The following is a 26,255-nucleotide window of genomic DNA, read 5'->3' as shown; positions in this document are numbered from 1 at the left end:
TCCAACACTCATAGTCTCTTCTTCTTCAAGCTAAAAAACCCCCAGTTCCTTCAACTGATCGTCATATGACCCAGCTTCCAGACCCTTCAGCATCCTAATCACTATTGTCTAGACTTGCTTGCCCCTGTCCCCAACCAAATATAACACTCCAGATAGGATGTGATGAGGGCATCCTTGAACTCTGCTACAAGCAGTTCAGGTCATACCCAGATTGTGCATGGCTAAGAGCCCCGTGCTGATCCTGACAAGAAATTCCCTCCCATTGAAGAAAGGAAGGAGAAACTTAGAATTAAACATTTTATTAAGAACCAGAATATCCGGGTCCCTGGCACCAAGATCCTGCTGGCTTCAATGATCTGGCTTTAAGCTCTGTACTCAAAGTAACAATCTCTCACATATCTCTCCTGTGTGGAGACCCTTTTCCCAGATGGGAATGTTTGGTGTGTCTTCAGGTTCTCAGGGGCCATTCTAAACAGGTGCCACTTTTTTTTCGGGGACAACGGTGGTCTGTGGAAAAAAGGAGAAGAAGGGAAATGAGGACAGGTCTGGGCAGTATGTTAAGTGAAAAGCCATTCATCAAAATGGGGGAAGGTAAGAGGAGGGGGGAGAAGGAGAGGAGAGAGAAAAGAGAAGAGAAGAGAGGAGGGAGGGAGAGAGGGAGGGAGAGAGAGAGAGAGAGAGAGAGAGAGAGAGAGAGAGAGAGAGAGAGAGAGAGAGAGAGACTTTGCCATGAAACTACCAAGTGAGAAGGACCCATTCTTCAGATAGTGTGGATGCCAGACTCATGGTTACACTATCTTTTTAGATGAATCTGAGTCTGACCAATTAGACCCAGGATCTGATGCACTAACACTCTAAATTGACATGACACTTTGTACTTAAAATCACAGTATTTTAGAGCTGGAAGGGACCTCAGAAAGCTAAACCAAGCCTTCACTTAACAGATGAGTGAACTGGGGTAAGGTGATTTGTCCAAGGTCACACAACTAGTTATTGACAGAACAAGGACTAGAGAAGTTACAGCTCCTGAATGTGAGGTGCCTCTCCTCTGCCCCTCCATGCCCCTGTTCCTTGTAGTTCTGGCAGGCAGGGGGTGTATCCAGGAGCTGTGAGACTCCCTTCTGGTGGAAAAAGCAGGTTGAGTGAAGGTCCAATGCTCCTCATTCCATTGGAGGACTCCTGTCTGGTGATCTGGACTTCATTTGGGAGCTGATTTCAGAGTGATTTCTTGCAAACCCTCGAGGAGACCCCACAGTTTTCCAAATGTACACTCATTCACACTCACTGCTCCACAGAGTCTCTTCCAAAACACACACAGTCAGAAAAAGAAATAAACAACAAAAGAGGCTGACAACAGCACACTGAGTGCAATGAGCTAGGAATGGAGTAGGCTGGTAGATACTTAACAACCAACTCTCCAGGAGGGAAAAATGTATAAAACCCTTTTAAGTTTTATCAAAATAATTAACATTTTCTCCATCACTTTCTTAAATCTTGACAATCAAAAAAACAAAAAACAAGAAAATAAGCTCTGATTTGTAGCATTTGCCAATTTCTGAAGTGTCAGTGCTTACATTGAAATTTTAACAATCAGCTTTCAGGAGCTAGTAAAAGTTCTCTCCAGCACCCCACTGGCTAGGGTTGAGGAGACCTGGATCATTGTCAAGGTTCCTGGATCACTTCTTTACTGTGTGATCTTGGGTAACTCATTTTGTTTTCCTAATCTGATTTTATTTACTCATCAGTAAAATGGTAATAATTATAATAATATGTATACTATCTACCTCACAAAGTTGTAAGAATCAAATGAGACAGCACCTGTATTGGGCTTTGAAAACTAAAGACCCAAACAAATGGAAGGTGGTATCATGTAGGCAGCTAGTGGCTCAGTGGATAGAGCACTGGACCTGGAGTCAGGAAGACCTGAGTTCAGATTTGGTTTCACATACTTATTAGCTGTGTGTCCCTGGGCAAATCATTTAGCAGCCATTTGCCTCACTTTCCTCAATTGTGAAATGGGGATAATAGTATCTACCTTATAGGATTGTTGTAAGAATCACATAATAGGTACTATATAAATAAATGCTCATGATCTTCTCCTCCCCTCCCCCGCCCCCCCCCCAGGCTTTATTGTCATATGCTCTTTAATCATTATCCTCAAAACCACAGGTCCCTGGGAGGCAAGATATTTTCAATGTGGCCAGCAGGAGACAGCTCTGTGGATTGCTTCTCATCCTCCCATGCCTGCCTACCAGTCAGAGTCCATTGGGCACAAACTTCCTACAATTGAGTGTTTTGAATAAATATACATATCTGCATTATACACATACATATGTGTATATATATATATGTATATGTATGTATGCATATGTTTGCTTAATGAAGCAAAAACTCTCCATGAGTAATAAGTTACAATAGATCCCACTTCCCAGCACTCAGCACTACCTTCCTGTGTGTCTTATTCTTTCTTTAATCTTGTTAATTAATTGTTTCCGGTCCTCTTTCTTATAAAAGATTTTTGGCTATACCAAGTGTCTAGCTGACTATCACCACTAGGGGGCACCCAGTATATGAAAATTCAGCGGTTTTCTGAGGTTGAGTGGAATAAAGTGTCATCTCCCCCACCCCACCCCACCCCCCACCTGCATTATCCCCATTCTCTCCTGGAGGGGAGCAGCATTGACCTAAAGCTCAAACTTCCAGAAGGGGAGGGACAAGGGAGTAAACACAATGGGACTTTTTCCATTGGGATGTTCTAAGCAATGTTACCTCCCACTTCCCTGTCCCTTCCCTCTACCCACCCATCCACCCATTATCCCACCCAAATCCTCCCTCACCTGGAAAAGTGGGGAAGATGTGACACACAACAGGAGAGGGAATTTAGGGTATGTTGGCCACGGCCGCACCTTCTACGGGAGCAGATGACATTGCTCAGCCTTCAGGAATGATCCCTATAGGCCTCTGGCTCAGTGGACCCTTTGGGGGATGATTGAGGAGTACTGTTCTGGGTAGTTGGTTTATTTAGGTAAGGACCAACAAACCTCTTTAAGGCCTTGGAGATTAGTTTAAATTCTGCACCATTTCCGGGTTCTGAGTGCTGCTCCTAAAATCCAGAAAAGTAGATACAGTTGTCAGCAGATCAAGGACAAAAGCTGGGGGCAACCCCACCTGAGGTGAGCATGGTGCATATACAGAGACATACTGTGCCCAGGGTCCGTAGGGACTGAGCCTAGGAGGATGGACAATGATTCAGGGAAAGCAGCATGGGGTGGGGGTGGGGAAGTAGGCAGCAGGGAGGAGAAAGGAATGTGCCAGAAGCTTCTAGAAATAGACATTCAGCCCATAAATCCCTGCGCCGTTACCCAGCTACAGTCAGGATAGTAATTCTGTTTGGCCACCCTTTCAAGACTCCTTTATTTCCTGTTTCTGTCTCTTAAGATTCCCAGCTTTATTCAAGACCCCGCTCAAGAATGAGACTTTTCCTGATTCCCACAACTGTCAGTGCTTCCTGACCCCTGAAATTAGTTTGTATCTGCTTTATGTATGTTTTGTGCTTAATAATTCGTGCATGTGTTGTCTTATCCTAGTAGAGTGTAAGTTCCTTGAGGGCAGGGACTTTCATTTTTCTATTTGAGTCCCTTTTATCTAGCTCAATACCTTTTGCAGAATAGGTATTTACATAAATATTGAATGGAACAGGAATGAGGATGGATTAGAATTCCTCAAGGCCCTTAATAATCACTCTATTCTGATTTCATCCCATTACTCATGTTGGGGGAGATTTGTTAGGCTGTGAGGGAGTCATCAAGAGTAGGGCATGACAAAGGACTGACCTAACAACAAGACCACAGCCTAATGGAAAGGTCCCTGCATTTGGAGTCAGAAGATCTGGATTCAAATGATGAATAATCTTAATCAATCATTCTCTCTCTCTAGGCCTCATCCCCTCACCTGTAAAATTGGAAATGGAACAGGGCAAGGGTCGAACTAGCTATAAACATTGTTTGTTTCTTTTTTAACCTGGGGCAGCCTCACCCTATTCACATCTCACCATCTTGGCCTTAAGAGAAACAAAGAGGAGAAACATTAAAAAAAAAAAAACCCTGTTCCTAGGACAGGACTTAGACCATTGGATGAGGTGATTTCATCTCCTTGGCCTGTGTATCTGACCACTGCCATTGCCTGATTCCTTGGGAGTGGGGGAGGGAAGTTGGGGATGGGAGAATTCTGTGGGAGAATTAGAGAGCCATGGGCTCATTGTTTTCCAGCTGGGAAGGATCTTAAAGGAAGTTGAGGCCCAATGAGGGAAAGTAATTTGTCCAATGTCACAGAGTTGATGGAAGAGCTCATGCAGACCCAACTGTTTTGACTCCAAGAACAGGGCTCCTTCCCCTATATATGTCAAGAAAGTCCAAGAGAGTGCAATGCTGTGGAAAGAGACAGGGTCCCAGGTTAAAAACCCTGGATCCTGACCACAACCCATCTTGACCCAGGTTAACTAAACTATTCCCAGACCTCAGTGGAGTACTCAGACCAGGGAGACACGTCTTCATTCACTTTCACTCGAAATCAATCTCCTTCTCTCTTAAATTCCAACCTATCCTTTCTAGCCCAACTCTATTAAGCCTTCACTGACTCTCATTTCCACCATCACCTTCCTGCCTCCCCAGCCAAGGACTCGCCCCAACTAAGCAGAAATGTGGATATCTTTTGGGCCTCATCGAATCTCATTTTGTATTGTCATTACCCATCTGGGTATCATGGTCAATCAAGCATTAGTTTGGCACCCTTAGTCGCTACATGGCTCTTCCCAGTTGAGTTGAACTTGACAGGGGGACAAAGGAGACACCTCCCAGCCATAGAGCAAGGCATAGAAAGAGAGTCCTTGGAAGGCTATGGATTGGGAAAGTGGAGATAGGAGAGAAGCTCCATGAAGAAGGAGGTGTTCTGAAGACAAAATAGAGAAGCCAGACCAACCCAGGCCAGAAGACAGGCAAAGGCTTCCCTCCCCATAGTCCAAAGCTCAGGATCAGTTTGTCTCAGTTGTCTCCAAAGGCAAGTAAAAGCAGAATCAGAAATAGTAGGAGGTATGAGAAAGAGAGGTAACCCAGGACAGTGGGTAGGCAAGACCTTCCCCTGACACAGCATCAGAGGCTTGGACACTATACTCTGACTGGCTGTCCCTGGGCTTGTTACTCAAACCTTTAGGGCCCCCAGGCAACTCGCTAAAACTGTAAACTATCTGGAAGGTGTCATCTGCATTGGTAGAGGGAATTTCTTGCAGGAGAACTCACCATAAGTATGAAATTATAGGTCTGAATCATTGGGTCTGCAGAGGAAGCTTTGCTTTACAGCAAAGCTCTCAACACATTCCTCAGGGGTCTAAGAGCAGTAGGGCAATTGGGATACTGTATTCATTAGAGTATAAACTTGGTGAGGTCAGGGATCTGTTTCATGTAAATGCTACATCTCCCCCAGCACCTCAGTACAATGCAAACTGCAGGTGTTTAATAAATGTTTTTGGCTATGAAGCTTGCCTCCATCCCCTAAACAGCAGAGAAGTGGCTGCTTGTAGGTAAGAAATGAGGCAGATGCTGTCAGATATAGCCAGTTTGTTCATTATGAGAGTGTTCCATAGGGGTGTGTCTATATGTGTTTCTGTGTGTGTGTGTGTGTGTGTGTGTGTGTGTAGACATTCAGAAGTGGCAAGGATGTTTTTAAAAGCATCAAAAAGTATATGTGTTTGTGTGTGTGTGTGTGTGTGTGTGTGTATACACACACACACAAATACTGTGAGAAAATAATGGGATTTGGCAGATACTCAAAGGCCCACCTGGAGATTAATCTAAACTGATTGAATTAAGTGAGAGTGATTGACTTTGCTGATTAACCTACTTAAAGTTAATTATACTGTAACCACATCTGGCTGGCCCTTAAGATGGCATTGTTCTCAGGAGCTAAGGACTTTGAACTCAATTGGAGACCACCTTCAAGTCCAGTGAACCAATGGATTTGGATGACACTAACCAATCAGCTTGAAGCAGTGTGTAAAGACCGCCTCTGCTCCAGACCTATAAAAAGCTTCCAAGCTCAGTTTAAGGGGAGTTCCTGGTTGAAGCAGGCTCATGGCGGAGGACTTGAGGAAAAACCCCACCAGACTGGAACTCTAGGCTAGATAGGCCTTTTCTTAACTCCATGTGTTCTCTTTTTTCTAATACCTAGTATGCTTTAATAAATGCTTAATGCCCAAAGACTGGTGCTAAAGCTCCTAATTTAAGGCGACCACACATTAGATTTTTTAGACATCACAGTTAGATTTTACATGTCACATATACACATTTTTATATTTTTTTAAAGAGGAGAAAAATGCTGGACACTACCCTGTGTGCAGACTTCCTCTGGATGCTGCCCTCCACCAGCACTAGTTGGTAAGATCTCTGACCTAGAATACTTTTAGAGGGACAGAAACATAGACTCCTTGCCCCATGACATCAGGGAAACTCAGGAAGCCTGAACTCTTCTCTTGGTGTTATAGCCTCTTAGCTTGAAGGAATAAAACCTCCTGCCTTTATCCTGAACCTCCTCCATTCCTCAGCTTCATTTCCTCTTCCTAAGAATTGTGGGATAGAGTATTCCTGAGAAGCATCCCAGATGCAATGACTAAGGTGGGGTAGACCAGAGAGGAGTGGTACTCACAGATCAGTAGGCAGAGGGTAACGATCCTTCTCCTTCACAGGCAGCACAAAGTAAGGAACCCGGTTGATGGTGCCCGTCTTGTCTCGGTAATGTTCTCGGTGCATCTGTACCAGCTATAGCTCAAACCAAGGAAGGCGGTGGCAGAGGGGTCAGTCAGAGGGCAGGCATGGCCTACAGGCACTCAATCTCTGTGCCCCTGTGCCTGGGGGAACCTCACCCAGAGGTACCACCAAACATACTCCTTGATGTCCCCAGGTGGCATGTGTCCAGGGAGAGGGTCACAGAATTCTGCCCATATGAACAGAGAATAGTAGGGTACCAGCATCTTTCTCAACTTGGGTCTTTCCCAATCATCTGAACCTGAGGCTGGGGAGAAGCAAGGTCTTTTCCAAGGGAGCTTCCTTTCTGGTCACCCTCATCCTATTTCAGGTCCATTCTGTTTTGGGAAATTTCTGATAGTAATGGCCTCATTTGACAATTACACCCAATTAATTCAGGTGGACATCCAATCCCCTTGAACTCAGAAAATACTATTCTCCAGGGAATAGGGGAGATACAAATGTATACATTATTGTCACCTTGCATTATGGGTTGAGAGGGCTAGTCTATGGGGAGGGAAGAAAGGACAGGAGTTTCTGAAGTCCTTCCCCTAGGGTAGCACTAGCTCTCTCCCTGAGAGAGTATGCTAGCTATATTTCTCCCAACTAGGGCCTTTTTTAAATAAGAGTATTTTATTATTTTCTAGTTACATGCAAAGATAGTTTTCAACATTTGTTTTCATAGGATTTTTAGTTCCAAATTTTTCTCCCACCTTCCCTCCCTCCTCCCCACAACAGAAAGCAATCTGATATAGGTTATATATGGACAATCACATTAAACAAATTTCTGCATCAGTCATATTGTGAAAAAAGAATCAGAGCACAAAGGAAAAACCTCAAAAAAGAAGGAAAAAACCCCAGCCCAGGGCCTTCTTGTTTACAGTGATGGACTGATTGGTCCTTCCCACAGGATCCACATTAACAATGATATGGGGGCAGCTAGGTGGTGCAGTGGAGAGAGCACTGGCCCTGGAGTCAGGAAGACCTGAGTTCAAATCTGACCTCAGACACTTAACACTTACTAGCTGTGTGACCCCGGACAAGTCACTTAACCCAAATTGCCTCAAAAAAAAAAAAAAAGATATGTAGTGGGGGCAGCTAGGTGGCACAGTGGATAAAGCACCAGCCCTGGATTCAGGGCCTCAGACACTAGACACTTACTAGCTGCGTGACCCTGGGCAAGTCACTTAACCCTCATTGCCCCGCAAAAAAAAGAAAGAAAGAAAGAAGGAAAACAATGATATGTGGGGGCAAGGAGACATATTGGAGGCCCTTAACCAATGGGAACTTAGGGTAAGGACTTAAGAACAAGGAAAGTAACAAAGAAGAGGAAGAAAATGTGTAGGTTGTCATAGCTGAATTCCAGAGTTCAGCCATCCCTAATTTAGAGGGTCTCAGATAGATCAGGATGGTACCTGAAGGGAACTCAGGGGTCTTGGTTCATATCTGAGCCCTAAATCCCATCTATATGAGTATGAACTTCCAAATGCTATTCTGGAACTAGGTGAGCTTATTGGGTGAGAATGCAGATGATGAACACCCTCAGTGTGGTTCCCATGGAAAACAATTCAATTCTAGTCTACTCCACTCTGGGGCCTTGGTCAGGCCAGACCCAGGAAACCTTATCCAGATAGTCCTCAGGAAATCCAGACTGTCCTTAGGCCTTCCAAGTATGCAAGAAGGTCAAGTTAGTTCCATGGTCATGCTGGGAGTTCAGGCCTATTTAATGGTAGATCTAGGGTTCTGGTTTGGACCAGGATTCTAGAGGTCACTTCAATATGTAGTCTGTTATCAAGGATTCTCTAAATTAGAGATAATGGAGGGTAGGGATCCACTTCCCAGGCCATATGTGGGATTGGATCAGAATTAAACTAGAGTTTGAGTAAGGCAGAATTCACCTGGATATCTTTAAGTTGAATTTCTACTTGTAAGAATGCTGGGGGGCAGCTAGGTGGCACAGTGGATAGAGCACCAGCCCTGGAGTCAGGAGTACCTGAGTTCAAATCCAGCCTCAGAAACTTAACACTTACTAGCTGTGTGACCCTGGGCAAGTCACTTAACCCCAGTTGCCTTACTAAAAAAATAAAAGAATACTGGGAATTTGAGTCTTCTTGGCATAACACTGAACATAAGGCCTGAGGAATGCAGAGGGTTTGTGGAAGCAGGTCCAGGCCACTTAATCGAGGCCTGCATGAACTGCCCAGCCCTTGGAATATGCCAAGTATATGACTCCAGTAGAGAAAATAACTCTGTAGGGTGAATTCCACCTGGGCAGAGCTGAAGTCAAGACACTTCACATGTGATCCTTTGCCACTTCCCACCCACCTGACGGGATGGGCTCTTCTACTATAAGAGGAGCCCTGATTTGATTATGGCAAGTATTATGTTCTTTAAGGTCAAGACATACCTGAAGCCAAGGGGGTTAGTTCTGATTGCTTAGGTCCAGATATTGACTTAAATAGCTTTCTCTGTCTCCATGAATCCTTCAATAAAGCCTGTCAGCAAACTCACCAAGAGTTGGTCCTATTTTGTCCAGTTTGGAGACAAGATGATAGGTAAAAAGTATGGACACTCAGGGGTTGTTTCCTGATTCCAGAATGGCCCCATCCATACCTTATCATGGCATCAGAGGGAATATAACATTCAACAGGCCACTATAGAGACCTGAGGCCCCCAAGAAAGTTCCCTCGGACTTTGGGAAACTATTGAATGAGACTATGAAGGAAGATAGAGAAGATAAATTCTTCAACCCTCTTCCCATTGGTCCCTCTCATCCTGCCAGGTTTATGGATCTAGCCTGGGCCTGCAGACTCAGAAACATCTGGAACCCCAAAAGATAACTCTGAGGAAATGAGTTCCTTCTCCCAACCACCACAATGTGCAGCAGAATTCACTGCGGCCAGAGTAGAAGTACATAGGGTCATAAACTGAGAGCTGGAAGGGACCTTGAATGAAGTCACACTCAGAGCCAGGATTCAAACCTAAGTCTTCTATCTCCAAACCCAGCGCTCTTTTGGAGTGGCCACACCTTTCTCCCAAAGTGAATTCCCAGCTCACCTGATAGAATTGCTTGAGCTCTGTAGATCTGTTGCAGTCAAGGTTATAGCGCGTATAGGTAGGTGTATGTAGCCAGCGGTCCCAGGCATGGGAGCGGTAACCCAATACTAGGTTGGGATTTGGAGAGCAAAGCGTTGGGAACTGGCCCCCTTTGCTGTAGGGACTATAGCTTGTATCCAGGGCTGAATTTCTGCAATCTTGGAAGTACTTATAGGTGGCATTGCCGTAGGTATCCCCAAAGGAGAAGGCCACATTTGGAACATGACCCTGATACCTAAAGAAGACATGAAGGCAATGAGGTAATTCATGGGGCAACAGAGGCAGTGCAGTGTTGTGGAAAGAATTCTGGATTTAAAGTAAAAGGATCTGAGTTTCAGTCCTGGTTCTACTACTTTAATAACTGCAATTAACAACTTAACTTTTAGTTTGCTCGTCTGTATGGGGCTGGGAGATTAGACTAGATGACCTCTAAAGTCTCCTTCATATCTAGATCTATGAGTCAATGAGAAGGAAGGATCCTGTGACTTCTGGATGGAGGTAGACCGGAGGTCTGAACCAGATTAAAATGTAATTGAGGGGGCAGCTAGATGATGCAGTGGATAAAGCACTGGCCCTGGATTTAGGAGGACCTAAGTTCAAATCCAGCCTCAGACACTTGACACTTACTAGCTGTGTGACCCTGGGCAAGTCGCTTAACCCTTATTGCCCCACCAAAAAAAAATGTAATTAAGAAATATTTATCAAAAAGAAATAAAAATATAAATAATGTTAATATGTGGTTTTCTATGTCAATCTGTAGCATGTAGGGATCCTTGTATACAACTTAGTGACTCTCATTACTATTTGAGTTTGATACCAGTGATGTAGACAACTGGCTAGGTCAGCTTAGGGAGTACTTTAGAGGCTTTCTAGGGTGGCCTAAACAGCTGTTCTTTTAGGTAGGAGGGAAAGCAGAAGGAACCTTGGAGTTTATTCTTAGCAGGAGGTCTTACCTCTACTCCTCCAGGGAAATACTCCAGAAACCCTACATTGATCCATTAATTGATCAAAAAGCATTAAGTAAGCACCTATTGTAGCATGTGCCAAACACTATAGGAGGCACTGAGAATATCTAGAGTCAAAAATCAAACAGTCTTTGGTCTTGAGGAGTTTTTTCCCTATAAAGAGAGCTAACACGTACAAATATCTAAAACATGTGCAGAGCAAACACAAGATAGGTAGAGTGAGGAAGCACCAGCCATAAGGGGAATCAGAAAGGGTCTCATGTGGGGGGTGGTACTTGAGCTGAGCTTCAAAAGAAACTAGGCATTCTAAGAGATGGAGATGGGGAGGGGGTGCATTTTAGGCATAGGGGACAGCTAGAACAAAGGCATGGAGACAAGAGATAAAGTGTCACATATGGGAAACAGCAAGAAAGTCAATATGGCAGAACAGATGAGTATGTGAAGTGGAGTAATGTTTAAGGTAGGTTACAGCTGGATCAACAAGGACTTTAAAATTCAAAGGAGTGTATACTTGATCCTAGTGCTAATAATATGGAGCCACCAGAGTTTATTGATCAGGGGAGTGACACGGTCAAACCTGTGCTTTAGGAATACCATTTTGGCAGTTTTGTGGAGGATGGATTGGAAAGAGGACCAAAGAAGAGGCCATTGCACTAATCCAGGCAAAAGGTGAAGAATCCCTGAGCCAGAGTAGTGGTTTTCTGAATAAAGAGAAGGAAACAGATACAAGAAATATAGAGGTAGAATCAACAAGACTTGGCAAATGATTAGACATATAGGGTGAGGCACAGTAAGCAATGGAGGATCACTCCATAACTGTGTACTTGGGTGACTGGAAGCATGGTGGTGCCTTCATTGGAAATGGTTAAGTTTGGAAGAATGGTAGGTTTGGGGGGGAAGGAGCAAAGGAGGGAATAAACATTTATATAGTACCTACTATGTGCCAAGCACTTTACAAATGTTTTCTCACTTGATCATGACAATAACCCTGTAAGGTAAGTGTTATTCTTATCCTCATTTTACAATGGAAGAAACTGAACAAACAGATGTGAAGTGACTTGCCCAGGGTCACATAACTAGTAAGTGTCTGAGAGGCTGGATTTGAACTCAGATCTTCCTGACTTTAGACCCATCACTTTATCCATTGTATCCACCTTGCTGCTTCCCTAAAAGATAATGAATTTTGTTTCAGGTTTGAGATGTCTATAGGATATATGATTCAGAATGTCCAACAGGCAGTTGGATATATGGGAATGGAACACAGGACAGAGAATAATATGCATGAAAATAATCATAGAATCCATGGAAGATGAAGGAGGTCACCAGGTAATAAAGTATAGGAAAACTGACAAATTGCATAATTTCTCTGAATCTCAGTTTTTTAATCTATAAAATGTAATGATAGCAGCACATCAAATGAGAAAATGTGTATAAAGTACTTTACTATAGCACAATATAAATGTGAGCTAGTATTATTTACTATCTTGGAAGCCAATCCAAAATTGTTATAGGTACTAGTAGATTTTCCCTATAAAGCTTTATATAATGTCATTCAGTCTTCACATTCCCATCCAATACCTTCTGTAGTAAATCCTGCTCAAGTCTACTGCATAACATGGTTTATACACTTTAGACTTTTCAATTGCTTCTTGTCCTAGTTCATCCCAGATAAGCCCATTTTCCTTTCTGTAATTCAGTATCGTATCACTCCTACATTTGTGAGTGCCTAATAAGGTGAAAGCCAGGCTTTATCAGCAGTACTTACTGGAGTCATTTTTGTACAAAGTACAAATCTCTGAGAGATCTTCTGAGGTCAGGTGGCATTTCCTAAGAGTTTTATTTCATTTCTTTGACTCCTTTTAGAGGTCAGAATTCTGGTGTGGAAAACCATTTACCTCAACCCACAGAAAGTTACAGGAGCAGAAACTCCTGACTCCCTGCCTCCTACATCTCCTGACTTCCTTAAAATCTGAGCTAAAATCCCATGTTCTACAGGAAGCCCTTCTTGATCCCCCTTCATTCTAGTGCCTTCCCTCTTTTAGTTCTTTCTAATTTATCCCATCTATAGCTTGTTTGTACATGGCTGTCTGCATTTTGTCTCTCCCATTAGACTGTGAGTTCCTTGAGAGCAGGGATTGTCTTTTGCTTTTCTTAGTTTCCCCAGAGTTTGGCACAGTGCCTGACTATACTAGGTGCTTAATAAATCTTCATTCAGTGAATTTGTTTTATAAGTACTTATTAAGTAATTGTATTAAACAATTTCCAAACATAAAAATAATAAATTGTTAAAATATGGATTTCATTTATTAAAGTATAATCTTATTTTAAGGAAAAATAGAGCATAGTGAGAAGGTAGAGAAGAGGATCTAGGACGGAGCCTCAGGACCTACCCCAGTTAAGATCTTCCTCTTCCTCCCTTTTATTAATGTGAAGAATAAGTAATAATGATGTTATCTAACATTTACATAGTGCTTTTAGGCTTGAAAGTACTTCAAAAATATTATCTTATTTTATCCTCACAAAAATTTGGGAAGTAGATAACTATTATTATCCCCATTTTATAGGTGAAGAGATTGAGGCAAACAGGTTAAATGACTTGCCCATAGTCATATACCTAGTAAAGTGTCTGAGGCTGAACTTGAATGTAGATCCTCCTGATTCCAGGTCCAATGCTCTATCTACTGCACTACCCAGTGGTAGACACCTGGTAGTGTATGGCCATACCACCTACAATGTACCTATTCTTGTCTGATCTCAGAAGCTAAGTAGCGTTGGAACTCCTTAGTTCAGTATGGCATAAGAGAAAGAGTACTGAACTTGGAGTAAGGACATCTGGATTTATATCCTACCCTTGACGCTCACTATCCATAACACCATAAGGAAGTCATTTCATCTCTCTGAGCCCTCAGTTTCCTCATCTGTAAAATGGGAGAAATAATAGCACCTATTTCACAAGGCTGTTTTGAGGATCAAATGAGATAACATCCAGAAAGTGCTTTACAAACCTCAAAGTGCTATTTATTATTTTTATATAAATGCTATAGGAGATAGGGACTAGAGCTGTGATTTCTTGGCATTTTATACTTAATAAGGAACTTCTGAGTGAAGAAACTTCCTTTATCAGCACAGATTGACATCTTTTCTACTGAGACAGTTGCTTAGAGCACTGAGGAATTAAGTGACTTGCCCAGGATCACACGGGCAGTATTTGTCAAAGGGGAGACTGGAACCTAGATCTTCTTGGCTTTCTATTCATTATACATGCTGCCTCTTGCATAAATATAACTTGGAGTTATAGTCAATGGTTTCCATTTAATGGCTTGAGAACACATGGGGGGTTGAGGAAGAAAAGTCCAAAGGGTTCTGTGATGTTTAAAATCTAAATGTGTGGTCGCCTTAAATTAGAAGCTTTATCACCAGTCTTTGGGCATTAAGCATTTACTAGAGCATACTAGGTATTAGTAAAAGGAGAACACGTGGAGTTCAGAAAGTTAAGAAAAGGCCTATCTAGCCTAGAGTTCCAGCCTGGTCGGGTTCTTCCTCAAGTGCTCTACTGTGAGCCTGCTTCAACCATGAACTCCCCTCAAACTGAGTATGGAAGCTTTTTATAGGTCTGGAGCAGAGGCGGTCCTTACACACTGCTTCAAGCTGATTGGTAGGCATCATCCAAATCCATTGGTTCACTGGATTTGAAGGTGGTCTCCAGTTGAGTTCAAAGTCCTTAGCTTCTGAGAACAATACCTCCTTAAGGGCCAGCCAGGTGTGGTTACAGTATAATTAACTTTAAGTAGGTTAATCAGCAAAGTCAATCACTCTCACTTAATTCAATCAGTTTAGATTACTCTCCAGGTGGGCCTTTGAGTATCTGCCAAAACCCATTATTTTCTCACAGTTCACAGTAAATAATTCTTTAATGGCATCCTCAATTACCCAATTACATTATAAACATATATTTTTTCTCTGACAAACAAGCATGTGCACATTCAAAGCATTGTAGATTTGTTTCTGCAGCAAAATCATCATGACCATATACACAATGAATTTGAGATTTTGGTATTTGTGTAGTGATTCATTTTAGACTAAGCTAAAAGTGTATGCGTTCTAGCAGTTTCTCAACCTGTCATCAAATTATTTCCAAATTGTCACAGGCATTTGACTTTCTACTGCAAACCAATTCCCAAAAGATGCTTATTTACTTTTATAATATCATTTCTATTATGTACACTAAACCAGAGTAGTTCCTTTGTTCCCCACTGGTAGCCAGTAATCATACTTCATCAGCTTTATAATCACATAATCAAGATGTTAATAATGTTTGCATTCTTGTAGCACAAAGACAGACTCTTTGAAAATGATGATTACTGGACATATACATTATAAGCCATCCTAAAACCATCATAGACCATTCCATTCTGCAGAAACAGACATTATATTGCTTCTCATTACAGTATTGTCTGTTTTCTGATTTAAACTTATTCTTCCCTTATGCTACTATTCTTCTATCTGGCAGATTTTTCAATTGAACTGGTTGGCAACATTGGTCAGTTGTTAGTAGAGTTTCTATGAGAGTGTAGCTGGCGTGCTGGTGATGGAAGAGAAGAAAGGTGTGAATAAAAAGAGTCTTTTTTCTTTTTCTTTTTTTCTTTCTTTCTTTTTTTTTTTTTTTGCAGGGCAATGAGGGTTAAGTGACTTGCCCAGGGTCACACAGTTAGTAAGTGTCAGGTATCTGAGGTTGGATTTGAACTCAGGTCCTTCTGAATCCAGAGCCAGTTGCTTTATCCACTGCACCACCTAGCTGCCCCCATAGAGTCTTTCTTTACAAATATTATCTTCTATGTCAACATTGTTTAAAATGAAGCAATATGTGCAACTGAACCTTAAGTATCCAGTTCTAGGTTCCACATCTTAGCAAGTATAACCCTGCTTTTAGGGCAGCTCAGTAGCACAGTAGATAGTGTGCCAGGTCTGAAATCAGGATGACTTATCTTCCAGAGTTCAAATCTGGTTTCATACACTTACAAGCTATGTGACCCTAAGCAAGCCATTTGACCTATTTACATCAATTTCTTCATCTGTAAAATGAACTGGAGAAGGAAATGGCAAACCACTCTAATATCTTTGTCAAGAAAACCACAAATGAAATCATGAAGAGTCAGATATGACTGAAAAAGGAGTGAACAACAACTTTGTTTTTGAGCATGCATAGTTTGCCTTAACACTCAGTATGTCTTTAAAACTGGTTTTAGAGAGAAGAGTTATCTGGAGGCATGGAGAGATTAAATGACTTGCCCAGTGCCACACAGATACAGCTAAAATAAGAAGAGAAGCAGGTAAATGGGAAGAAATATTTACAGAAAGGGGGTTTTTTTTGACATCTCATTTCTAAGATATCTAGGAAACGGATTAAAATTTATAAGAATAAGAGCTATTCTCCCATTGATAGCTCCTGAAGCAGCCCACTTACACTTTGGGACAGATCTGATTGCTAGGAAGTTTTTCTTATACTGAGCTGAAATCTTCCTCTTGGCAGCTTTCATCCTTTGCTACTAAACTCTATCCTCAGAGGCCAAACAGACCAAGTCTAATCCTTCTTCCCAGTGACAGCCCTCTCAAATACCAGAAGATAGCTATCATGTCTCTTCTCCATGTCTTCATCAGGCTAAACAATCTCCTCTTTAAACTAACTGATCCTCAAATATCACAAGGTCCTAATCCAAAGGCCCTTTTCTCATTTTCTCTTGTCTCCCTGATGCTTTTGACCACTGTTGACCTGGCTGTTTTAAGCCTCCACTTTTTCCTCAAATATCCCCTTCCCTTTTCCTCGCTCCTGGCAGATGATTTCATTTCCTATTTTGAAGAAAATGATTGAAGTTATCCAGCATGAACTATTGATTCACCCTCTTGTCTACCTCAGTAAATCCTTATGTCTATACACTAACCTTCATCCTTCCCTCCAGTGGCTAGTGTTTGGCTCTCATCCCTTCTAATCTTTGAACACGTTCCTTCCCCACTCCCCCATGGAAAATGTTCATTTCCCAATTATCTCAATTTCTCTATTTCCACTGGCTCCAGTGTATCCATCTACAGACACACAGAAATTCTGTCTTGACAAACAAAACCCACCCTCTAGAGTCCTTTCTAGCTACCAACCTATTTTCTCCTTTCCTGGCCAAATATCTTCATTAAATAGTCAAAACCCACTGCCTCTGTTTCCTCCAAACTTCAGAATTTCCTGGAAACTTTTACTGCCTCTATAATTACAAAAACACTCTTTCTTGAATGTCATCATATATTTCCTCACTGCCAGGTTTCAATGTCTCTCCTCATTCTTTAATCTTTTTGACTTTACAAGATCACACCTTCCTTTTCATAAACTAGTTAGAGGCTTGATTTAAACACGGGTTTTCATTTCTCACACTCTCATTATTATGAAACAAAAGGCAGACCATGGAAGTTGACCAGGCTAAGAAGGCTAGATTCCAGGGTATTAGGAGGGCTGAGGGATTGGGGTGCTGGTGATGACTATGAGCCATTATTGGATTTATTAAAAGAGGCAGGAGAGTGGCCTGGGTATCCATAGATGACATCAACAAAGATCTGGAAAGTGGAAAGGGCAAGTAAAAAAGGACAAGACCTGGGAGGGACCATAGCTGAGAGAAACTTCGTAAGAGTATGGTGAGAGACGTAAGGGGAAAAGCACTTTCAAGGCAGAAAGAATACAGACAAGCAGGCCCTAGGTGAGACAGACTACCCATAGATTCAGTCATGGGGGGAACAGGGGTGACCCATCTTATCTCCCTTCTCCCCTGGCCTTTTCTTTTTTTATGATTCTTTAAAGCTTAAATACATGTAAATACATTATTTTATTTGAACCTCATAACTGTCCTATAAGATCAGTACTACAGGTATTTTTACCCCAATTTGTAGATAAGGAAGCTGAGTTCCCTGACCTTTTCTGACAGCGACCTCCATCCATTTCCAAGGGCCTGCTTTCCCCACCTACCCCAACCCCAGTTAGTTAGGAGTATGGCTGGCAGAAGACGAGAAGACAAGAAGCATAAGAACAACAGTCTCTGGACCACAAAAGGAAGTGGGACACCTTACTCTTCAATGTCAACACCTGGGTTTAAGCCCTGACTTCCCCATCCTGGGTACTTTTCTGCCGGGAACTCTCCCTATGTCTGCCCCAGACTGTAGGCGAGGCCTGAATTCTCTTCTGCTTCTGATTAGGTTAATGCTACCACAAAGGGCTAGAGAACCAGAAATAGACATTTAATCTAAAGAACCAATTCTTTCTCTGCCTCCACAAGGGAGTGGGGTGATGTCAGTTGGGGGTTTCGGGGGTGAACAACGTCAGCAGAAACGTAGGAAGACCAGCCAGAAGTTATCTCACTCGTCCTAGGTCTTCTATGAGTGGTGAGTTTTTCCTCATTTATCCCAAAGCTCCTCTGGTAATTCATCATTGTCCCCAGAGAAAGGTGCAATAGAAATTGGAGGTGCTCTTGTTATTCTTCCTGTAACCACCCCCAAACTCTCGGTTCTGTTCCTCCTCTGCACATTGCTTTCCCACACATCGAATGGCAGAACATTTGCATCCAAATTGAAGCCTTCTCTCCTCCACACTCCTCCCAGGATGCTCTCTGGCTTCCCTCCTGGGGTTGCTGGGAGAGCATCTCTATAGCTCCTCACACATGCCAGTGTGCTCCCTTAGAGAAGTGTGCTTGAGCCCCTGCTGCTTGCTCAGCCTAGAGGGGATGTAGAACCTTCCAGGAAGCTATTCCCCAATGTGCACCTGAGGATGGTTTGACCCTTCTGAAGACAAATTTTGGCTAGGCTTGTTGATTGATTGCTAATTTTACCGAGTAGAGATGCAGCTCCTGGGATTATAGATGTGTCAGAGGTCATTGGTCCCAACCCACTCATTTTACAAATGAGGAAACTATGGCTCAGAGAGGGGAAGTGATTGACCCAAAATGATGTAGTTAGTGACAGAGTAGATTTGAACCCAAGTCCTCTGACCCCCCAATATAGCACCCTTTCCATTCTACTGCAATGGAGTATGATGCCTCATAGAGCAGGACCGAAAACGTTCTATAGGCATTTGTATGCAGCTCTCAGTTACACCCTCCTCCCTACCCGCCATGGCAAGGCACCAGAGAGGAATAATCTTTTTGCTGGTGGTGGTTCCGCAGACTAGGACTGGGTTGTTGCAACCCCGCCCCCCTTCCTTCTTAATAGCGCCAGCTCCTCGCTGAGCTAACATCTAACGTTAATTACTGTGACCACGAGCCATCGGGGACACTGGTTGTAGCTTTATTAACTAATTAACTTGTTCATCTTCAGCAGTTCCCTCCCCTCCTCCCCTCCTCAACAGCCCACCCTTCTCGTTCCTATACTTACTGCTGAGAGCAAATGGAAAAGTAATTTTTCGGCAGTCTTTAAGATAAAATGGCGAGGTTGGAATGGGCACCGGCACCGGGGGCGGGGGCGGGGGGGGGGGGAGAATGGAGGAACTGAGCCTGAGAATCTTCGAGTTGGAAGGCATCTGAGCACTCCCATCAAGTGTGCCCTTCCAGTCATTCCATTCCATTCCTTTAAACCCCTAGAGAGCTGGTGCCGGGATCAGGAATATCTAGAGTCAAGTCATGCCTCTGACTCATGCTGCCTGGGAGGCCCTCAGCACGTCCCTTCACCCATCGGTGCGATAGAAGACAATTCCCTAAGACTATATACATGCCAGAGAAAGCACCAACCTGCATAGGGAGAGGAGGGTGCAGTTCCTTATATCAGTGCAATGTTAAACCAAATCCCTATTCTAGAACAGGATACTGTTCTAGGTACTGGGATACAAAGACAAAAACCAAAGGAATCCCTATCTTCAAAAAACGTACTTTCTACTGGAGGAAAACAATATGTACGTGGGCAAGTTTGGGCAAAAAAATACATATTTTTTTGGATTAGACCTCTGATTTCAGCAGGAGGCAGTGTTGCACAATGCAAAGAATGCTGTCTCTAGAATGGGAGAATCTGGGTTCAAATACAAAATCCATAGAAAATAAAATCCAAAGTAACTTTGGGGGAGGGAGAGGCTCTGACAACTGGGGGACTCCTTGGATGTCAGAGCACTTGAGTTAAACCTTAAAAGGAGCTCTGTATGGATTCAAAGCATCAGAGGGAAGGAGGGAGCATGACAGGTTTGAGTCGCAGTCTCTGCAAAGACACGAAGATGGGAATGAATAAATGAAAAGCATTTGTTAAGCATTTACTAGGTGCCAGACATTTTGCTGGCACATAGGTATGGAAGATGGGATATGGGAGATGGAAGGTTGTGTATGGGGATAAGCGAATGGTCAGTATGACAGGAGCAGAAATGCATAAGCAGCTTGGGAAGATGGTCTGCAGCCAGGCATCAAAAGGCTTTAACTGCCAAACAGAAAAGTGTATATTTGATCCTAAAGGTAATGGGGAATTACTGAAGTTTCTTTAGCAGAGGAAGAGGATGGACAGAACTGGGCTTTGGAAATAGCAGTATGCCAGCTGTTTGGAGGATGGATGACAAAGGAGAGGAAATGGAAGTGGGGAAGCCAATCAGAAAGCTATTGCAATAGTCTACGAGAGAGGTAATGAGGGCTTAAAGCACAGAAGGGACTATATTCACACCTAGTATAGCAGTATCCTGCACAATCCATGCAATTCCTCCAGAAGATACTGGAGGATGTGCATTTTTGTCTTGGCATCTCCATTGCCTGGGTAGCATGGTATCTGGCACACTGATGGACTAGATTCAAGTGGAGTTGCTCCCCAAGTCCAGAATGCAGTTAAGAGGTGCTGTCAATTACACAAATTGTCTAAGGCTAGTGATAGGGCAGTGGTGAAAGTGACTTGAGAAATGCACAAAGGCCTCTTAAGGTGAGTTTGAGAACTGCACTATCCCACTATCTTTTTAGAAGAAATAGGAGAGGAAAAAGCACTCTTTATGCTGCCCCCCATAATTCTAGCCTGCTTTGATCTTTAAGCCTGGAAGTCAGCACTCCTGAAAAGACCAAAAGCCAGTGTGTGTCTGTGTGAGTTAAGAGGTGGTTGCTGGGCACCCAACAATGGGTAAAATTGCAAAAAGCAATGACTTTGGGCAAGTCACTTGACCTGCCTTAAACTAGATCAAACCATTAGTTATAGCTTCATGGCTAGACCATTTCAAAAACCTCCTACTAATACCTCTATGTGCTTTCCCTTCCAATCTATCCTTCATATTTAGAGTAGATTGATATTTTCCTAAAACAATATTTTTATCATGTCACTCCTTGTTCAAAAACCTACAATGGCTCCCCATCACACACAAGTTCAAGTCCAAACTCCAAAAGAGTATAGTGAATTTGGAGCCAGAAGACCTGGTTCAAATCCTTGATTCTGCCACCTACTGCCTTTGTGACCTTGGGCAAATCATTCACCTCTCTGTGAGTTTCAGTCTCTTCACTGTAAAATGTAGGGTTGGGCTAGATGGTCTCTGAGGACCCTTAGATTTTAAGTTTATGATATTAGGAGACTCTAAATGGACATTCATTGGACTGTGGATTTAGAGCTGGGAGGGACCTTAGAGGTTATTTCAAATCTCTTTACAGAGGAGGAGACTCTGACTCAGAGATTTCCCCAAGATTACAGCTAGTAAGAGTCAGAGTAAGGACCTGAACCCGGTCCTCTGATTCCAAACCCTGCATTCTTTCTTTCTTTCTCTCTTTTTTTTAGTGAGGCAATTGGGGTTAAGTGACTTGCCCAGGGTCACACAGCTAGTAAGTGTTAAGTGTCTGAGGCCGGATTTGAACTCAAGTACTCCTGAATCCAGGGCTGGTGCTCTATCCACTGCGCCACTTAGCTGCCTCATCTGCATTCTTTCTTTAAGTCTACTCTCCCCCCTTTTAATAAAATCAGATTTTAATCTAATTGCTAGTGTGCCAGGCCTACATCGGGCTGGAGATCACAATGATGCCCTTGGACAAGGCCTCACAAAGAGGTCCCTGGATCTCTGTCACTGGCTGCACATACAGGCTGGTGATATGAAGTGCTGAGCTAAAGGAATAGGAGGGGACAGCAGTGGGGACCCTGGGTAGAACAGGAGGAGTACATGGAAGCAAGTAGGAGGAAGGTGGGAGGAGAATCGGGCAAGTGTTTGAACTGAAGCCCTGCCTGGGTGAAAATGGAAAAGAGAGAAAAGATAGGTAGATCCTTTAAAAAAAAATTCTAATACATAAACAGAATTCTGGCTGCTTGTCTCTAAAAAGGCCTATAAAGTCTTGTAAGACTCTTAGGGAAGACTGAGTCCAATTCTGTAAAGGGGTTCAGACTAAGGTAAAGGTACCCAAAGACCGCATACTTCTCACTCTGCACCCTACCACAGTGTCTACTTGTTTACTCCCAGGGCCTCAGTTTCCTCATATGTAAAATATGTGATTTTGGATGAGGCAGCTTCTGAGGCAGCTTCTAACACGCTCTCCCCACGGCTTTAACATTTTGGGCTTTTCTATGATTCTTTCTTTCCAGGATGTAAATGTGACCAGGTTTGTTATGTCAGGGCCCCTCCTCTCCTAGGAGATCTCAAGGGTCCATGTATAACTGTAACAAACCAAAATTTTAAAGTATGGGAAAGCCGGGACTGGAGGAAAGAATGATCTGTCCTCTGAAGAATGGATCTAGTTAGCTCCTTTTCCATCTGCGGACAAGGAAGCGTTTTTTGTTTTTGTTTTTGTTTTTGTCTATTTCCATGCATTTCACCGCTTTTTGGTTGAAACTGATTTCTCGCAATCGCGCTCCCCCGCCCCCAGGCGTTAGCTAATGCCAGTCGCAGGAACCCTATTTGTTTTCTACCTCCTGGCTCCAGCTCTTGGAGCAGCCTGGGAGAATCAGTCCGCTCTGTGACCTGAGTAGTAAATATGAACAACCACTGACGTTAATAGGGTACTTAGCAAAGAGTACATAGTACAACATCTCAGTAGAATCTCACAACAACTCCGAGAGGTAGGTACTGGGGCAGGTGTAACTATCTCCGTTTTACAGCTGAAGAAACTGAAGCTCAGAGATGTTAAAGGCCTGCCCTTGGTTGCACAGCAAGCACCAGGGGCAGGATTTGAACTCTGGTATCCCTGGCATGCAGCATTCTGTCGGGTATCACCCCGAGACTTCTGATGTTCTGCGTACACCTGTTCCTTTCACTCTGGCCCTAGACCCATCCTCGGTCCCGCCCCAGGATTTCGCTACGGGGAGGTATGCGTCTGGAGAAGCGCAGACCCCCTAGGCTTACCCAGGCATTAAGCAGGGCGGCACGTAGGCCGTATTGTTGCCAGTAAGCAGGGTGCCCGCGCCGCGGGAGGCCATGGCCTAGAGGAGAAGGCGAAGGTCGTTCGCAGGGACGGCTGGCAAGCAGAGGGCTGCTAGGTAGAGGAAAGGCCACTAGGAGACCTGGCGGGCTCGCGCTCCAGGTTCCTGCGCGAGGCTGAGACTCGGAGGAAGCAGCGTCCCTTGCTCCCTCCCGGTCTCCTGCCCCAGCGATCTAAGCGACCAAGTAAACAGCGCACCCGTCACCGGGCAACGGCGCTCGGGACCCTAGCAACCCAAGCCAGCAACAGGCGTCTAGCCCTAAGGCGACCAGCAAATTGCATGCCTCCCCGGGGAGGAGGTGGTCTTGTACCCCAGCTCCTGCTGCCTCCCGGGCTCGTCCTAGCCTTGATGTGCTTTGCGCTCGAAGGTCCAGAACCATCTTTCGTGGGAAAAGTGTTGCATTTTGGAATGAGAACCTGGGTTCTAAATCTGAGTTTCTGTATAGATGGCACGCTCATCAGATCTGCAAATGCTTCAAAGCTGGCCAGAATACCTAACATACTGTATGACCAAATCAGGATCTGAAAGCATCTCGACCCACTAGCAAATTGTGTTGAATCTAATAAGATGAAATACACTGACGAGAAATGTAAACGTGTTTTCTGCATCACAAATATAAGATGAGGGAGCCATGGGTAGATGGCGGTTCTGAAAATGGTCTTAGAGTTTTAGTGGATTCCAAGTTCAGTGTGAATCATTAGTGTAACGTGAGAACAGAAAAAAGGTAAAGGGAACTTGGGTGGCATTAAGCGAAGTGTAGTTTCCAGGAATAGACAGGTGATAGTCCCATTGAACCCTGTCTTAATAAGACTGCGTTAGCATATTGTGCTCACTTCTGGCATCAAGGGTTTAAGAAAAGCATTGATGAGCTGAAGAAATCTTACAAACTGGTCCAGTGTCTTTAGTGCGTGATAAACGAGAATTGCTTGAAAGAACTGGGAGGTTTTTGTTTTTGTTTTGCGGGGCAATGAGGATTAAGTGACTTGCCCAAGGTCACACAGGTAGTAAGGGTCAAGTGTCTGAGACCGGAGTCGAACTCAGGTGTTCCTGAATCCAGGGCCGGTGCTTTATCCACTGTACTACCTAGCTGCCCCCTCAGAGGTTTTAAGAGAAAAGACTGGGGAGGTAAAAGTACTTGAGCTCGTCATAGGCGGGGCAGACTCACTTGTTCTGTTTGGCCCCTGAGGGCAGAACCCAAAGTGAGGTGTAAAAGTTATTAAGAAGGAAATTTAGATTTGTTGTCGGGGAAAGTTCCCCTAACAATCGGAGTGTCCCCAAAGTGGCATGGGCTGCCTTGAGCGACAGCTGGTGGGGTCCCCCTTCTTAGAGGCCTTCAAGAAGAGACTAGACAGCCACTTGTAGGGCATGTTATAGTGGGGATTCCTTTGGGGTATGTTTGGATTAGATAGCTACTGAGGTAGATCCCTTTCAGTTCAAATGCTGTGATTCTGTGATACTTCAGGATGGTTTTGAGGAAAGCACTATGTATAAAATTTAAAGCAATGGGAAGATGTGAATGATTATTGTAATTACAATAGTCCCAATAAATGCTTAGGAGGGCGGGGCTTCATCTATTCCTTTCTCAGAATGTACTCAGTAAGAGAAACTGGGCCAGTATTTCTCCAGTCCAGTGTCCATGTACAATATGGCTGAGTTGGAAATCATGAGTTGGCCTGGAGAGAACATCTAGTCTAAGCCCTTCTCTTAGACAAGACAACATTTAACTGAGGAAGACAGATATGCCTCCCAAGCCTGAATATTTACAATTAAAATATAGGATCTTAGCTAAACTTTAAAAGGATCCTACATGCCATCTAGCCCATCAGTTCTCAAAGTGTGGTCTGCGGACCCCTGGGGGTCTCTTAGACCCTTTGGGAGTCTGTGAGGTCAAAACTATGTTCATAATAATACTAGGGTGTTTAAATTTCTAATAGGATAAATATCCATAAACAAAAATTCTTTGGCAAGCTCCTTTTTGTTTGTTTGTTTGTTTTTGTTTTTTGGGGTTTTTTTGCAGGGCAATGGGGGTTAAGTGACTTGCCCAGGGTCACACAGCTAGTAAGTGTCAAGTGTCTGAGGCCGCATTTGAACTCAGGTACTCCTGAATCCAGGGCCGGTGCTTTATCCATTGCGCCACCTAGCCGCCCCCTGGCAAGGTCCTTAATAATATTTAAGAAATTAAAGGGGTACTGAGACCAAAAAGGTTGAGACTTCTAATCTAGGCAAACCCCTTCTTTTATAGCTGAGGGAACTGAAGCCTAGAGTGGTTGAGTGACTAGCCCAAAGTCACATAGACAGTCAAAGGGCTGGGATTTGAACCCAGGGTCTCTGACTCCAAATCCAGGTGTCCTTCCTTTTGTTAGTGGGAGGAGAGGTTATATTGTGTCCTTAATAAATCCGTTAAGGATGATGCACTTAACTTTTTCTCTTCCTCTCCAATCAAGCATCCTTCTGTTCTCTAGATCGTCTATCTTTCCCCTTCTTCTCTTTCCCTCTTCCTTTTCACCTGTGCTGTAACTACTTAGCAATGTCTTGGAGTCTTGCTTCCTGTAGGGATTCTTGATGGTTGTGTTCAAGTATTTGGAGGGCTGTCATGTGAAAGAGACTTTTAGTTTTGCTCTCTTAGTTTGGCCCTAGAGGACAGAACCAGGAGTGATGGGTAGCAATAGCAAAGAAACAAATTAGGCTTAATGTCTGGAAAAGCTCGTGAATTATTTGAGCCATACCAAAGAAGAACACAGCTTAGTGGTGCATTGAGCACTGAGCCTGAAAGCAGGTAAGACTCATCTTCCTGAGTTTAAATCCAACCTCAGACACTAGCTGGGTGACACTGGGTAAGTCACTTAATTCTGTTTACCTCCACTTCCCCATGTATTAAGATGAGCTGTAGAAGGAAATGGCAAACCACTCCAGTATCTTTGCCAAGAAAACCCCAAATAGGCTCAGGAAGAGTCAGTCATGACTGAAATTACTAAACAGCAACAATAAAAAGAAGAACACAGTGTGGCACATTGAAAGAATAAAGACTTCA

At 43.5% G+C, this 26,255-nt stretch overlaps 1 protein-coding gene across 3 annotated transcripts; it reads right to left on the bottom strand.

Annotated features, from left to right (window-relative positions):
- Positions 1 to 323: 323 nt before the first annotated feature.
- On the bottom strand, positions 324 to 23,384 carry FAM166C (family with sequence similarity 166 member C). 3 transcript variants are annotated; one of them, XM_043987978.1, is made up of 5 exons: positions 23,148 to 23,384; positions 9,852 to 10,125; positions 6,697 to 6,809; positions 3,042 to 3,103; positions 375 to 507 (listed from the first exon to the last, which is right to left on the bottom strand). In XM_043987978.1, exons 1-4 carry the CDS (start codon positions 23,219 to 23,221, stop codon positions 3,061 to 3,063), a joined length of 504 nt encoding a protein of 167 aa, XP_043843913.1. In that variant the 5' UTR covers positions 23,222 to 23,384; the 3' UTR covers positions 375 to 507; positions 3,042 to 3,060. The 3 variants fall into 3 exon arrangements, with proteins under 3 accessions (XP_043843910.1, XP_043843911.1, XP_043843913.1); XM_043987975.1 differs by lacking the exon at positions 3,042 to 3,103 and having other exon boundaries at positions 324 to 507; XM_043987976.1 differs by lacking the exon at positions 6,697 to 6,809 and having other exon boundaries at positions 324 to 507.
- Positions 23,385 to 26,255: the final 2,871 nt, after the last annotated feature.

This window comes from Dromiciops gliroides, chromosome 2 (assembly GCF_019393635.1).
Source record: "Dromiciops gliroides isolate mDroGli1 chromosome 2, mDroGli1.pri, whole genome shotgun sequence".
Taxonomy (NCBI): Eukaryota; Metazoa; Chordata; class Mammalia; order Microbiotheria; family Microbiotheriidae; genus Dromiciops; species Dromiciops gliroides.
Note: the sequence above shows the minus strand (reverse complement) of the source record. Positions and strands in the feature narration are given on the sequence as shown.